Below are 16,120 nucleotides of genomic sequence, written 5' to 3' on the forward strand. Positions count from 1 at the left end.
TTCTAAGCCCTCCATAACAAATACAGGTTCTTAATGGCAAAGAGAATATTTAATGGATGTCAGCTGAGGTAATGGGATAAAGTTAAACAAACAGCAGACTCACATCAAAATGTAAACCAATACAGTGGGACAGGGCTACGTTTTTAGCTCCAATCTGGCAACACTAAATTCGCGCCTGCGCAGTACGAATGAGACGTAAAATTGACCTATTTATGAAAATCTGAATAAGCATCAGCATCAGCGACCTGTTGACAGAAAACAAGCCTTTAGCTGTTAAAGGGGGATATGAGGGCTGTCCTCGCGTGGAAAGAAACGATTCGGGAACAGTGGTGAGACATTTTTTCACGCTGTGTTGTTGAGCGGGGGCCGAGGCTGGGATGGAATGCTTTCTGGTTAGCAACGATGGTTGCTATGTAAACTGTTCCATTAGCCAGCTAACTAGCATTAGCATAATGGATATTAGATCACCGTCTTCAGGTTATAGAGATGTGTTTGTTGGAGGTGTCATGCTAAATAAAAGCCCTAGCAGAGGAACAGCTCGTCAGCCTTTATCCTCTAGAAACGATAAATCGTTGGTTCGAAACTAATAGTAACTAACTAGCTAGCTGGTCGCACGCGATTTGTTACGTTAACACAGCTCGGGACTAAATGTTATCTTGTCTCTTTTTTTCTCCGAGGTTCGACCAGTAATGCCAGTTTAGCATCGAACTGTGTTTGCCCAAGACCACTATTTACAAAAGTCCATCGTTTGGACCGAAAACAAACAACTGTGGTCTTTATAGTAAAACACAACCTAAATAAAGACAATATTTAAAAAGCAAAAAGCAATGTATTAATATGTTTTATGAGCGCCACAGCTCAAGTCTAACTTCCCTGTATTTCTGTACATAGTGTTAAAGCTAGAGCCAATGGTCACTGATGTGTTTCTGTGGTTACAACAAAGTCCATGTGTGCGTCCTATTGAATGCTTTCTGCCTCTGAGCCACGTGATACATTTAGTAATTAATTTGACTAATTTGACAAAGGTTTGATCATTTATCCAGTTCAGTACTTCGTGCTCCCACGCCCTTTGTCATCACATAAATCATTTTGAGAATCGGTGGTAAGAAACATTGCACACAAGTACTGTCATCTGTACATTCAAGTGCAAATACTGTCATGTGTCCGGTGAGGGATCTACACTTTATCGAAAAGGGTGTCATTTCTACAACACATCAATGATTCAAATGAACCTCAACTGTGTACGACTTCAAATATAATATATAAATACAAGCCAGAGCTTTTGGAACAGTAATCAGAGTCTTTATGACTGGATCACTGAAAATCTGTGGGTAGATCTTTTACAGGCTTTGCATACAAAGCAGCCTAAAAATATCTGTACATGAAGCGCTCTGCAAAGAAGATTGAGTGAAACATCCCTACTCCCAAATCCAGTACATAAAGATTAGTTGGATCCTGAAAGTTGTGATACGACAGTATATAAGTACTGACTCCTAAAGCTCCAATTACTATTTCAAGTCGAAAAAAGTCTTTTTTTATTTTAATTATACTTAAATTGTTAGGTTTTCTTGTTTATTTAACATTAAGACAGATTTTTTTAGTTTCTTTTATTCTATTTATTATTATTATTTATTCTGGCACCCTTCTACTTTTAAAACGTTATACAGCAAAATATGTATTGTATACTACATACATACAGTACATATCAACAATAAAACAACATCAATACCTTTTACCTTACTTTTACATAATGACTCATGATTGATATGTTATCCAAATAATTCTTTTTTGCAGTGTTTATGACATCGCCTTTAAGCCAGATGGCAGCCAGCTCATTATTGCTGCAGGGCTCCGTGTCCTGGTATGAATTTTCTGTCATTGTTCGCCAACAAAGGCACAGACTGTATATTACATCTAAATAATATATGCAATATAAAAATGTTGTTTATGTATTTATTTATTTAATGTATATTTGTTGCAGGTGTATGATGCAACAGATGGAGCCATTATCCAGCCTTTAAAAGGACACAAGGATGTCGTTTACTGTGTGGCCTATGCTAAAGATGGTATTCAACTAAATTTCACAAACATTTTGCTGTCATTCTTATTTATTTTTCTGATTACAACATTCTTCCTTAGGTAAAAGATTTGCCTCAGGTTCAGCAGACAAAAGCATCATTATCTGGACGTCTAAACTAGAAGGCATTTTAAAATATACGTAAGTTTCCCTTTTGCTTTTATCTTGACATTAGAGTTTTTTAGATCCTCTGAAGTGTGTGTTACCATCAACCTCATGTTTTTCTGTAGTCACAATGACTCTATCCAGTGTATTGCCTACAACCCTGTCACTCACCAACTTGCTTCCTGCTCTTCTGGTGACTTTGGTAAGTTCACTTCCATTAAGGTCTTACACAAAACAACATAAACACAAATCTTAAAGACATAATACAATGCTTGTGGGACATTTGGGACATTGGATAGTGGACCGTTGAAATCTTGCTTACATTTTTAGGTCTGTGGTTACCAGAGCAAAAATCTGTGAACAAACATAAAGTGAGCAGCAAAATAACATGCTGTGGGTAAGTCAAGTCAGGTCTAACTGTAATTATCAGAGACAAAACAATTAAATGTATTCATTCATATCATATATTTTTCTTTTTGCGTCAATTGATGGCAGGTGGACCAACGATGGCCAGTACCTTGCCCTTGGCATGATGAACGGAGTAGTGAGCATACGGAATAAGAACGGAGAGGAAAAAGTCAAGATCGAGCGTCCAGGAGGCTCCTCCTCTCCTGTGTGGTCCATAGCCTGGAACCCCTCCAAGTCAGTAGGAAGATAGACCGTCTGTGTTTGCACTGCAGCTCATTAAGTGTAACGTTTCTACAGACACATTGGGACTATTTGTTGCCAACTGTATCCCGTTATATGCTAATGGAGTACACTGCACGTGTGCTGCCAGCAGGTGGCATTGGTCAACCAGAGAGTATTGTAGTGGTGTGCAACGCCTTAAAGCAGCTGTCATTTGCTCTTTGATGCCCTCTGTAGCCAGTACCAGGGGCAAAGCTGTGGACTCTCCAGAGGACTGAGACAGAAACAGACAGACAGAACTGTGAGGAATTCAGTGTGTTGCTCATAGATGCTTCAACAGATCAACAGCGGCGCCATTACCTGCACAAGCAACCTCTCCTCAGTGCAACGTGTTGACAGGCTTCTTACACCCATTGTAATGTTTTCACAGGGATGAGCACAATGACATTCTGGCTGTGGCAGACTGGGGCCAGAAGCTCTCCTTCTACCAGCTCAGTGGAAAGCAGGTGAGCGTCACATGTAGAAACATGTGAAGTGTCACTCAGCAGTACTGTACGTAAAATGTTCCTTTTAAAGGGATTCACAAGTATTCACTCAATGTTTTGAATTACTATTAAACCAGTGCCATCAACACAGCTTTTACATGTGATAGAAAGAAGAAAAGGAGAAATGTGCTCACCATATATGTCATGTCAGTAGTGCTTTAAAGAATGTAAGACCTGTGTTTCCTGTTGTAATCAGACTGTCAGGGTCTATTGAAAGCATACCAGTACATTGGAAGTGACCTATCTTTGTTTTACTGGCCTTCCTCCTACAGTAAATTCCCTGTGGGTAATACCATAATTATAGACAAATATGCAGTCTTGGTTACTGTGCCATTATGCCCTAGGCTCATGTAATGTCATCAGCCTATTTATATATGTAAGTGAACATTCTGTTTTGATTACAACACCAGGAATTGTTTGAAATAAAAGAAGACTGGACTGCAAGGTTTTTTCCAGAGTAAGGAGAAACAGATGCACAGTTGGGCAACTGATAGGATGATAAGCAAATGTCCGCTAATGCAATAGAGAAAGACTTCATCTTTTCACCAGATACTCCAGGGAATGAATGAAGAACCACGGAGCTCGATGTGTGTTGGACAGTGGGAAGTGCTGGCCCAGACCTTTGGGCAATAGAGGGAATTCAATCAGACATGCTTGTTCTATTCCTGGTTTATTGTGCACTTCTCTCCTCATCTTTCTCAGATTGGAAAAGACAGGACTCTCACCTATGACCCTTGTTGCGTCAGCTACTTCTCCAAGGGCGAGTATATAGTGATGGGTGGCTCTGATAAACAGGCCTCCCTCTACACCAAAGATGGCGTCCGGCTCGGCACCATAGGAGAGCAGACTGCCTGGGTGTGGACGTGCCGGGTCAAGCCTGACTCCAACTTTGTGGTGGGTCCACAGCTTGGGAAATCATTTGCAACCCGTGGAAAACGTGTGTGTGAGGAAAAGAGCAGCTAGGAAAATGTGATGCAAACACGGATGTAGCTCAGGCCTGACGCCAGAGTGACAGCTCGTCTTTGACCTGATAATGCATCACCTTTAGCTCCATAACTACACAAGTCATTTTATTTTGCAGTCACAGCTTTTCCTTTCACTATATTAAACTGAACGCCATGAGACACAAGACATTGGTTACTGGCAGATTCTCTCAGTTCCACTGTGTAGATGCTTTAACAACAGGAACATTTTCCCGCTCTCACAGTCTTTTTTTAGAGGTGTTAATAGGATGTACTGCTACTTTGTTATCTTTTATCTAGGTGTTGGGCTGCCAAGATGGGACGATCACTTGCTACCAACTTATCTTCAGCACAGTTCACAGCCTCTACAAGGATCGCTATGCTTATAGAGACAGCATGACTGACGTCATAGTGCAGCACCTCATCACTGAACAGAAAGGTGCAGTTTGGCAAGATTGACTTTATAGTGAACTTAATGTCACTCCAAATGAAACTTTGTGCTGTATGTGTCTATGTATATTATGTATATTATGTATATTAGCAGTCAACTCCTTACCCTTCAGTCTGTCCGCCATCAGGTGGTCTATTTTTCAATCACTCTGATCACACTGGAGTCTGTCCTAGCTGGGCGGGGTGCACCCTGCACAGGCCACCAGTCTGTGACAGAGCCACGCACAGTCCCTCGCTGTCACACTCACACCTATGCACAGTTTAGAATCCAATTAACCTGACTGCATGTCTCTGGACTGAAGGAGAACCAGGAGACAACCCATAGGGAGAACATGCAATCCACGCGGTCTTCTTTTTAAATTGTTGTAATTTGAAAAAAGATTTGACAAGTATTTAATTTCTTAACACATGGGGATGACCTTCAGGATAATTTGGTGGTGGAATTTAATTTACCAGAATGCATTTGCTATGATAATTACTACTTTCATCACTGTCACTTTCTGTTGCATCTCTTTCTTTCCCAGTGAGGATAAAGTGCCGGGAGCTGGTGAAGAAGATTGCCATCTACAGAAACCGACTTGCCATCCAGCTGCCTGAGAAGATCCTCATCTATGAGCTTTACTCAGACGACTCCTCAGACATGCACTATCGTGTCAAGGAGAAGATTTGCAGGAAGTTTGAATGCAACTTGTTGGTGGTCTGCTCTCAGCACATCATCCTGTGTCAGGTCAGGCAGAAGAAGAGAAAACACCCGAAGCATTAATGTTCATGATCATCATCACGTTTGTCCCCTGATAGCTCTGTTTAATCATGTTCATCACACCAAACTCTGCACTAATGCACGGTTGACCGATTGAGCAAGAAGCTGTTTGAGAAGCATAAATGTGATGTAAGCAGAATGAATCAGTTTTCAGCCATTTAGTATTTGTCCCAAACAGCAAAGAGAAAAATGATAATACAACATGGAATTGATCGTTTCCCAGATGTTTCTGTTTAGCTCCCAAACGACACCAGCTGTGCTTGTGCTCTGCAGGCTCTCTCTTCCCTTCTGAACATTTTTCAAACACTGACTGAAGAGGCCGCAGTCTGGTAGACCAGTGGCTGTCTCCTGGGGTTCCTCTCGTTGCGTGTCTCTATATGTTTGACAGTGGCTGGTAGGGAGGAGGAGAACCCATAACACAGAGCTTATACTGTCTACATGTGTGACAGAGGAACCTCAGACATGCTCATGTTTAATGCTCCAGACAGCTTTTAGACCCTTTAAGTTGACTGCTCTCATATGGCCTGTGTCAGATTAAATCATTGTTCGTTTTCATGACAGTGTGTTTTTGGGGTTGAGGCTTCAGAAACAACGTGCCAAGCGTGAATGTGTTCTATAAAAAATCTGTTCTCACCTTTCTTCGTCTCACTGTTCTGCAGGAGAAGAGGCTTCAGTGCCTGTCCTTCACCAGTGTCAGAGAAAAAGAATGGCTGATGGAGTCTCTAATCCGCTACATCAAAGTCATCGGTGGACCGCCAGGACGAGAGGGTCTCCTGGTGGGGTTAAAGAATGGAGCTGTGAGTGTAGCTCTGTAGGACGTATCTCAACAGGCCGTTATACATGGCCTTCGTTTCCACTTTTCTAGAATTTGATCGGACAGCGAGTCATAAAATACATTCCATGATTTCTATGTGCATTTAACAAGCACGATTATGAAAATTGCATTTTCATTTCATTCTTTTCTCATTGTTTTAATGATCTAGATTCTGAAGATATTTGTTGACAACCCGTTTCCCATTACGCTGTTGAAGCTGTCGACCTCTGTGCGCTGCCTGGACATGAGTGCCTCCCGCAAAAAGCTAGCTGTGGTGGACGAGCATAACACACTGTTGGTCTACGACATCAACAGTAAAGAGCTGCTTTTTCAGGTCAGCGGTCAGTGGGGGATGGTGGTGGCTCAGGACCTCAGTAGAGATGCAGTAGGGTAGAAGGAATACAGGCTTCTACCGTAAATCATTATTTTAGCCATGTGCTCCTGGCTGGACACATTCAGTGAGCTGCAGACCTTATCTCTTGCCCTGCTGTATACGCTTTCTCTTTTCTCCTTCTCCTGCAGGAACCTAATGCTAACAGCGTGGCCTGGAACACCCAGTGTGAGCATTTGCTGTGCTTCTCAGGCAACGGGTTCCTCAACATCAAGGCCAGCAACTTTCCTGTGCACCAGCAAAAAATGCAGGGCTTCATGGTCGGCTACAACGGTTCTAAGATCTTCTGTCTGCATGTCTACTCAATGACAGCTGTAGAGGTGCCCCAGGTGTGTGGCATGTTCAAAGACACCAATGCTGGTGGTCTTTATTTAAATGTTCCAGCTCTGAGAGAACAGCGTGTCTACAACCTTTTGTTCTCAGTATTTTTATTAAGTAGCTTTTGTTCTTGTTTGTATATTCCATTTTTAATGCTTTTGCTCGGTGGTGTTTTCACTTTGCCCAGTCAGCACCGATGTACCAGTACCTGGAGAGGAAAATGTACAAGGAGGCGTACCAGATCGCCTGTCTGGGTGTGACAGACAGTGACTGGAGGGATTTAGCAACCGAGGCACTGGAAGGACTTGACTTTGACACTGCCAAGAAGGTTGGCTGGACCTGGCGCTGATCAAGAACAACGTCATAACCCTAATAATTTTAGTATCTGTCTTCAAAATGGAAGCATGCTAGATCTGTACTTTAGCCCCTCACTTAAGCTTCATATTACCCTGAAATACTCTCCAGATTCACAGCATGTTGATTACAACGAGCCAAATACAAACCAAGGCTATAAAAATATAGAATATTCTTAGCTTTGGACTTTTATGGAGCTTAAATTGCCAAAGACAGCGTGAAACCATGCTACTCTTTTAATTATTTCTTTTCCTTTCCCTGTTTTAGGCCTTCATTAGAATCAGAGACTTGCGCTACCTTGAGCTCATCAATAGCATTGAGGTAATATTTGTCTTTGCCTTCAAATTTGTAAATAATATGTGAAACAGATTTTTGTTTCCTGGTTTCTACAGTATTTTGGCTTGAGCTGACATCATCAACATTAAATGAGGCCTGTGAGGGACGAGGCCAATTGCAGTTCCATTTCCTGACTTACCTCCTTAATATTAACTACAGTAGTGGCAGGGTGAATGTTTTCTGTCCACAGGAAGGCTTATCATTCCCTCATTGTAGAGTTGGGGAAGCTTTGATCAGTGACGCTGATTGCATCCAGCAGAGCTGATTGTTTTCAGTCATGTCTTTCTTCTTTGACTCACTGTGTACGTGTGTGTGTACATGCATGTGAATGTTTACCTGTGCATATACAGCAGTGTTTGCATGGACTGATTTACAGGACAGGAAGAAGCGGGGTGAGAACGACAATGAGCTGTTCCTGGCAGATGTGTACGCCTACCAGGGGAAATTCCACGAGGCAGCCAAGCTCTACAAACGTACAGGCCACGAATCCAAAGCCCTGAGCATGTACACTGACCTGCGTATGTTTGACTATGCCAAGGTGAGCAAGAAAACCATTGTTCCACACACACACACACACACACACACACACACACACACACACACACACACACGTATAGCGGCGGTAACGCCTGGACTGCTTTGCACATTTGAGGGGGGGCAGGACATGTGTTTTCCTTCAGCATGTGCAGTGATGCCAAGTTGGGGCCCTGCACTATGTTGCAAGTGCCCCCCCCTCAAACGTCTCCTCGTATATCACTGGAATCCCCACATATATCTTGTGATCAGTGCACACACCCTGCGACACACACATTGTTACCAATGGAAACAGCACAAATGGACAGAAACAAGGTGAGTGCCTGCTCTTACATGGACGCTTTGATTGGGCTCCATTGGAGATAAGACTAATTCACCCTTTTTACATGCACAGAGGACACTTTGGTCATTAGCAGACCAGATGACACATCCATGATATGTTCATGTATCTATGTGTGTAGCAGACTGCTGTTTATGTGGCCATCTGGTTTGTTTGAGAGAAAGGCCTTCATGCTGCCTCTTGTTTATGGAAACTTTTTCATCCTGTCTCAGCACTGACCTGCATGATGATTTGTTTCACTCCTTCAAATTAGAAATATTCCTTTATTTCATTTCAACTAGCGTGTTATTAAGCTGTAGCTATGTTTTCTCTTTACAGGAGTTTGTTGGAGCCACAGACCCAAAGAGCTCTCAGGTCCTGATGAGCAAGCAGGCAGACTGGGCTAAGAGCAGCAAGGAGCCTCGGACCGCAGCAGAGATGTATTTGTCAGCAGGAGAACATCTCAAAGCCATAGACATTATTGGTGAACACGGCTGGGCAGACATGTAGGTGTCACTCACTGTTTAAAGCATTCTAGATCAGTCCTCCACCTTGTGTTACAGTGGGAATGTGTGGTTGTGGCAAAAGAATGAGCTGGCTTCTTCTGGTCACATCACAACTCCCCAGAGACTCACTGTGAGCGTCCAAATGGGCCAAATGCAGCAGCTGCCTGGACCTTGGGCTCTTTAGCCTGAATCTGATTCAGCTAGTGGTCCTGACTTGTTGACACCATTTTTGGGGTCATGAGCAGAGCTTGACACAACCAGACCCCCATTGAAGGGTTCATCACCACACAGCCTGTGTCTTCAATCCTCCCCTTTCCTTCTACCTAGGCTGATCGACATTGCTCGTAAGCTCGACAAGGCTGAACGCGAACCACTGGCAAAGTGCGCGCTCTACTTCAAGAAGCTGAAGCACCACGGCTATGCCTCCGAGACGTATTCTAAGATGGGAGACTTGCAGGCTCTGGTGCAGCTGCATGTGGAAACAAGGCACTGGGAAGAGGTCTGACACAGTTCTGCTCACACCTGCTCCATTCTTCATGACTTATATATAGAGTGTTGGTTGACAGTGGCATAAATATAATGTGAAGCACATAGTTAGAGACCTGCTGTGGTAGTTCACGAACAACTATATATATTCATTCATTGAGTCTTGGACCGCCAACAAAGTGACCACAGCTGAATGCAGACAATAAGAAAGTGCATCTGTCTAATTTCCTTCACAGATAACAGATAAACTGAATCCATGCGCACAGTACAGAGTTAATTATCTAGCTTTGGGTTTTTCTGAATCCATGCCCAGATGATGATTAGAGAGCGAGAAGCATAAAAACACTCTTGAAAAGAATCAGCTTAAAGCTCTATTTTGCTTCCAATCAAATTCCTCCATCAGGGTGGATCAGACCGCTCAGACAAGACGCGAGTACTGCGTTTCTTTAATCCATCTGCTGTCCTTAATCGAGCTAAAGACGTTACACACATGCACGTTTTCAGTTTGCATGCTGAAACAGCAAAACGAAGACCAGAACACGAAATCACTATCACAAACCTCTGCTGTGGAGATTTATTTGATCCTCAGAGGAGAAAGTGAGCGGCGAGAGGGGGGCAGAATTTGAGACACCTTTTGAAGCTTCATGTGCTGCACTGACAGAGGTGGACACCGGGACGGGACATAGCACAGGCTCAGTAACGTGTGGCCCATATGGATGCTGTTCACTGCACCCACGCTTTTTGAAAGTATTTCTTTAAGTGACTTTAGGATCACAGGCCACACACACACACACACACACACACACACACACACACACACACACACACACACACACACACACACACACACACACACACACACACACACACACACACACACACTTCCTGTCTTTTACTGTATTGTGTGACTGTGGTGTGTGTTTCTTGGCTCAGGTTTTGCCACAGGACATTTAGATTCATCAGTCAATATGACAGACAAATATGTGTCCAACAGAACCAAACGCCTTTCTGTATCTTCTGCCCTACACTGTCTAGCTTTGAGCTTTAATAGAGAACGAGTTAATAGAGTTTTGCTCTAAACAATCAGTCCTGTTTTTGTTTCGTCTTCAGGCTTTCTCACTGGTAGAAAAACACCCCCAGTTCAGAAATGAGGTCTTTGTCCCTTATGCCCAGTGGCTTGCCGAGAACGACCGCTTTGAAGAAGCACAGAAAGGTGAGTGTGCGCCAGCAGCAGGACCACCACTTCACATTTAATCTGCAAATGTGCTTCTTCACAAGTGCTTGTTTGCAGTCGGCAGTGAACACCGCCACAGCCAGTGTTTACATATGGAAGTGATAAAGCGTGAGTGGTGCTGGATGCAGGCGTTTCTCAGAGCTTCCCTGAGATTCTCTACATCCACTGTAAAACATGATCCTCTTTGCTGGAGCAGGGCAGAACAGAGCTGAATGACATGCATGTATGCCTCTAATCACCACTACTACAAGCAGCTCTGATGATGATTACCAACTGTAACCATAGTCATAATCAGCTCATAGATTTATAATTATGATCTCAGCAGGCATATTTCCTCCTCTACATAATCTTCTCTGCCTGTCTCAGCTTAGAATCCATGACTGAACAGGCCTGATTTTATTGGCTCTTGTTTATGGTTTTGTGTTTTGCTGATTGTGTATGTTTTACACCATCTGACTAAGGTATAATCCATCCCCTGCCAGTTGTCATCTCACTTCTCAGCGCTGACCTTCCAACCTCCAAAATCAGAGTTTAAGGTGGATGTGCAGCATTTTATTGATTGATGATGGTCATTCACACAGATGGTAACATTTCACCTGGCTGCTCCAGTATCGTTCTGAAGAACGCTTATTTCTGTTACAGTGGTCACAGTTTGACCTTGTTTTCTTTGCTTCAATACACAGCTGCACATGTAAAGGTGCATTTGTTAGTGGCACTTTGTCTTCTGTCTATTAGGTTCAGTGTAGTTTGTTTGTGCGGCATCTTTGAATTACAACGATTGTAATTTAGCACCAACTGTGTCACCCAGTAATAAATAAACTGGGCTGCCTTGGTTTGTCACCTCACACCAGCTCAGACTTGCCTCAGCACAGTTTTTCAAAGAGACATGATAACAACCCATCACCATTTGTTTCTATCACACTTCAGCATTTCACAAGGCAGGCCGGCAGAACGAAGCTGTGAAAGTCTCCGAGCAGCTTACCCACAATGCAGTGGTGGAGAACAGGTTCAACGATGCCGGCTATTATTACTGGGCGCTGTCCATGCAGTGTTTGGACATTGCCAGAGGTGAGGCATGCTGTATGTTGAGTGCTCTGAGTTTGACCTGTAGCCTTTCTAACTGTAAACCTGTGTTTGTCCATTTGTTCCAAGCAGAAAGTGAAGAACAAAGGGGTGAAATGCTGAAGAAGTTTGAGCGTTTCCAGCATCTAGCTGAGCTTTATCATGTCTATCACCCAATTCAACGATACACGGTGAGAGTGGGACACTTTACCAACCTAACTCTTGTTTAAACAGACCGAACAGAACCGGCAGCTGTCAGGCTGAGATGACCTCATCATTGAAACAGTTTCCAGTATAAGGTTCTGTTTCTGTTTGGGTACAATCAAACACTACTTCCTGTTATGCTTCTTTCCACTTAAAGTATTCTGACTGTTTCTTCCCAACCTTTAATGTTTTATACTCGACTTTCTCCAGACCACTTTGTGTTTGTGTGGAGTTTCAGCTCTGAGATTATATCAGTACAAAAGAACTCAGGGTAGAAGAGAATTTGTTTGAGCTTATTAAGTAAAGTCAAGAGAAGAATAAGCTGAGGTTATCAAATTTAGCCTGAGACCTCTGAAGGGGAAGTAATCAGCTTAGATTAGTCAGAAACTGCCCCTTTTTGTGTCATCTCACAGGAAGCCAACCAGGTTCTAAACCTCTAGTAGAGATGAATGCTCCCTCTTTTAAAATTTAAAATGTTTTGCACTGTGGACCCTCACCATGACCGTCACCATGGTAACCTGCTGCCTGATTGATCATGATGACCACCTGGTCAGTGCCTTCTCCGAGCCCCCAGACCTAACCCACTTACAAACGAGCGCGTGCTGGTTATGGGCTTTGTGTGGGGGGGCCTGGCCTGTGTCAGTGTCTACAGTTTGTTGTTGTAGCTTTCTGCTCAGCTTTGGTCTCACCCTCCAACACAGAGTCATCACTGTGATCCAGACCAGAGCAGGAAACCTCCATATCTTACCTAACTCTCCTGGGCAGGCACGATACATCGATACTGTGTTGACTTTTGGGATGACCTGAAAATGAACCTATTTATGTTCAAAGCTTTCACTACTTCATAGAACATGATACACAAAAATAATACAGTCAATGAGGGATGGAGCTTTTTTTTTTTTTTTTTTTAGTTTTCTTCATCAGTTTACCTGTTTTCATCTTCAGGACGAGCCTTTCAGCTCCCACATGCCAGAGACACTCTTCAACATCTGCAGGTTCCTCTTAAACAACCTCACCAAGGACAAACCACCCGGCATCTCCAAAGTGTATCCTCCATGTGATGAAGTGGCCCTTACATTAAATATTTTCAGGAACATTATCCTGAACAGATGACTGGCTGACAGCGAAGTGTTAGGAACTAGCTAGAAGGCGGGTTGGAGCTGGCACCACCGCAGAAACTGTGCTGCTGCCGAGAAAAAGAAAAGGGATGATGATGATGGGGAGAAGGAGACAACACCAGTTATCCAAACAAAGGCTTTGATTAACCAGCACTGTGCATATGTAAACATACAGAAACACTAAACAATGCGCTTTAATTTGAAACAATCACGCAGACAATCTGCTGTAGTGGAGTGTGGTATGAGGAAGGAAAGCCCTGCCTTAGAGGAGGAAATCAGGCTGGTGCTGACGTCCCCTGGGGTTCAGCTCAAAGTCTTTGAACTTAGATTTATAGACTTCGTTGAACTCGGTTTGAACAATTACACACAATGTCACAGCTGAACTAAACAACTTATACAATAGGAGGACATGCATTTATCAACAGGCCTAACTGTGGAACAGAACTGTGTGTGGGAGCAGTTGGAGAGTAGTTGAGTGCAGAGGAAGAAAGAGGAGTAGTGTTAAGTTGTAGGTGATGGAGGAGAGCCAGCTCAGAGCTGCTGCAGCTGCAGCTCGTTGACCTGTCATTGCCGCTCTCACAGCGCCACTCCTAACAATCTGTCTCTATATAAATACAAATAAGCATTCATTTTCTGTCAGCTCAAACGCAACAATATCCACAGGAAGCTACAGTCACTTTATCACTTTCAGGGCGTTTAGCTGACTTCAGCCTATCCATGGGTTGATGTTGTTCCTTGATCAGACTGTCAGTTACACCTTGTATGCCTTGGCCAAGCAGAGCGTGAAGCTCGGGGCCTTTAAACTTGCCAGGTATTCCTTCGAGAAGCTCCAGGAGCTTCACATCCCCTCGCGCTTCCAGGACGCTACAGAACTGGGCTCCCTCAAAATTCGTGCCAAACCTTTCCATGACAACGAGGTGCGTTCCAGTGGTTGTTGTTCATGGTGCCTGTTTGTCTGGATGATAATGGTCCATGTGTTCAGGAACTCATCGAGGGCATGATGTGCTACCGCTGCTCCACAACCAACCCTCTGCTGAACAACCAGGGGAGTGTGTGCATCAACTGCAGGCAGCCTTTCATCTACTCTGCCTCATCATACGGTGAGCGTGATTCTTCATGTTCAGAACCTTCCAGAGAAGATCCGATTCTGTTCCTGATGTGTTGTGTTGTGCACAGAGGTTCTGCCCCTGGTGCAGTTTTACCTCGAGGAAGGCATCAGAGACGAGGAGGCTGTGTCTCTGATTGACCTGGAGGTTCCTCACATGGATCAGGAGCAGGACACTGGTACATCTGGACATCTGTTAATAATTCATGTAAAGAGATGATTGGTGTGAACTGTCACCGCCACAAGGCACCATCTCCAGATTAAAGCAGCCTCTGCTGTGTCACCGCTTTAAAAAGCTGTTTAGTCTGCGTTGGCCTCGATCCTGTGACGGTGGGTAAGCTGTCACAGCTAAGTCATCTTAGCTCTGGAGCTAATAGGGTTAGTGAAGCTCTCCCGTCTCACCTTAATGACACTAACCCTTTGAGAGCCACAGCCACAGACCTGGTGCAGGGATTAACCTGCATTAGCAGCAAACACTCAAGGGCACCGAGGCCTGTTCTGTTCTTTAGCAGCTACGACATGACAGACAAGCATGACTGATGGCTACTGAACACTGCTATTATGAGGCTCCCTTCAGAGACTATTAAGAGTCTTTGGAGGATAATTATTCAAAGTTTTTCACATTAAAATTACACAGAAAGCATCACAGTTATAAAAAACTGTTTTCCTGATATAAATGAATTAGTTTTTTTATTGATATTATTTTTGTCTTTTATGCCGATTAGACTCTCAGTGTTTGAGGATGGCTGTTAGTTTGGATGATGCAGAAGAAGATCCGTTTACAGCCAAAATGAGCTTTGAGGTAATGAAGGACAACATAGATGAGCTAATTAATATTCCACCAGCTGGAGGAGGCCATGATAGAGCCTGTGTCTGCGTGTGTGTGTGTGTGTCTGCGTGTGTCTGCGTGTGTCTGCGCGTGTGTGTGTGTGTGTGTGTGTGTCTGTGTGTCTGCGTGTGTGCGTGTGTGTGTGTGTGTGTGTGTGTGTGTGTGTGTGTCTGCGCGTGTCTGCGTGTGTCTGCGTGTGTGTGTGTGTGTGTGTGTGTGTGTGTGTCTGCGTGTGTCTGCGTGTGTCTGCGTGTGTGTGTGTGTGTGCGTGTGTGTGTCTGCGTGTGTGTCTCCGAGCAGCAGGGGGGCTCCACCTTCGTCCCGGTCAAGGTGAGCCGCTCGGTCCTGCGCTCCATGAGCAGGAGGGACGTCCTGATCAAACGCTGGCCCAGTCCACTCAAATGGGAATACTTCCGCTCCCTGCTGCCCGACGTCAGCATCACCATGTGCCCCACCTGCTTCAAGGTACAGCGTTCAGTGAAACCGCCTAAAGTCGCCTGGAGTGAACCACCGAATCTGTTTGAACAGTTCTTTTGTGTGTTTTTCTCAGATGTTTCACAGCGAGGACTACGAGCTCCTGGTGCTTCAGCACAACTGCTGTCCTTACTGCCGCAGACCCATCGACGAACCAAACTGTTAAAGCCAAAACTAGAATGGCTGTTTTTTAACAACACAGGTTTTTGTACTTTTCTGTTTTGTTGTACAGTTTTCATTATCAAATATTGGTCCAAGGATTGTAAGAAAGGATCAGGATCAGTGATCTGTTAAAACATAACTATCAATAGAATTTAAAACCCTATTTTAGATTAATAAAATACATCTTCTTGTTATGAATTTGTTTTTTAAAAGTCTTTCAGAAACTGTTTTTGGTATGACGAGAACTTTCACTCCTCCAGACTAAACTTTAGGATTTGTGCTTGTGAAATGGAGAGCAGCGGTGAGAATGCGTCGTTTGAACGGTCGGCTCCGCTGCTTCTGATTAAA

General features: G+C 43.8%; 1 protein-coding gene across 1 annotated transcript; it reads left to right on the forward strand.

Moving 5' to 3' along the window:
• Positions 1-172: 172 nt before the first annotated feature.
• ift122 (intraflagellar transport 122 homolog (Chlamydomonas)) lies at positions 173-15,970 on the forward strand. The gene is made up of 29 exons (XM_029155270.3): positions 173-329; positions 1,795-1,861; positions 1,982-2,066; positions 2,140-2,218; positions 2,308-2,384; positions 2,513-2,579; positions 2,678-2,824; positions 3,240-3,315; positions 4,057-4,248; positions 4,617-4,755; positions 5,291-5,493; positions 6,186-6,323; positions 6,510-6,674; positions 6,863-7,060; positions 7,237-7,377; positions 7,671-7,724; positions 8,116-8,277; positions 8,932-9,098; positions 9,426-9,597; positions 10,695-10,797; positions 11,746-11,886; positions 11,974-12,071; positions 13,030-13,130; positions 13,954-14,119; positions 14,185-14,302; positions 14,379-14,486; positions 15,033-15,109; positions 15,437-15,601; positions 15,687-15,970. The coding sequence occupies exons 1-29, from the start codon at positions 286-288 to the stop codon at positions 15,774-15,776; spliced, it is 3,540 nt and encodes a 1,179-aa protein (XP_029011103.1). The 5' UTR covers positions 173-285; the 3' UTR covers positions 15,777-15,970.
• The last annotated feature ends 150 nt before the right edge of the window (positions 15,971-16,120 follow it).

This window comes from Betta splendens, chromosome 7 (assembly GCF_900634795.4).
Source record: "Betta splendens chromosome 7, fBetSpl5.4, whole genome shotgun sequence".
Lineage (NCBI taxonomy): Eukaryota > Metazoa > Chordata > Actinopteri > Anabantiformes > Osphronemidae > Betta > Betta splendens.

Coding starts and splice junctions, on each gene's coding strand:
- ift122 (XM_029155270.3), top strand. CDS start 286: ATGAGGGCTGTCCTCGCGTGGAAAGAAACGATTCGGGAACAGTG. Junction 2,219..2,307: donor GAAGGCATTTTAAAATATAC/GTAAGTTTCCCT, acceptor GTTTTTCTGTAG/TCACAATGACTCTATCCAGT. Junction 7,061..7,236: donor CAGCTGTAGAGGTGCCCCAG/GTGTGTGGCATG, acceptor CACTTTGCCCAG/TCAGCACCGATGTACCAGTA.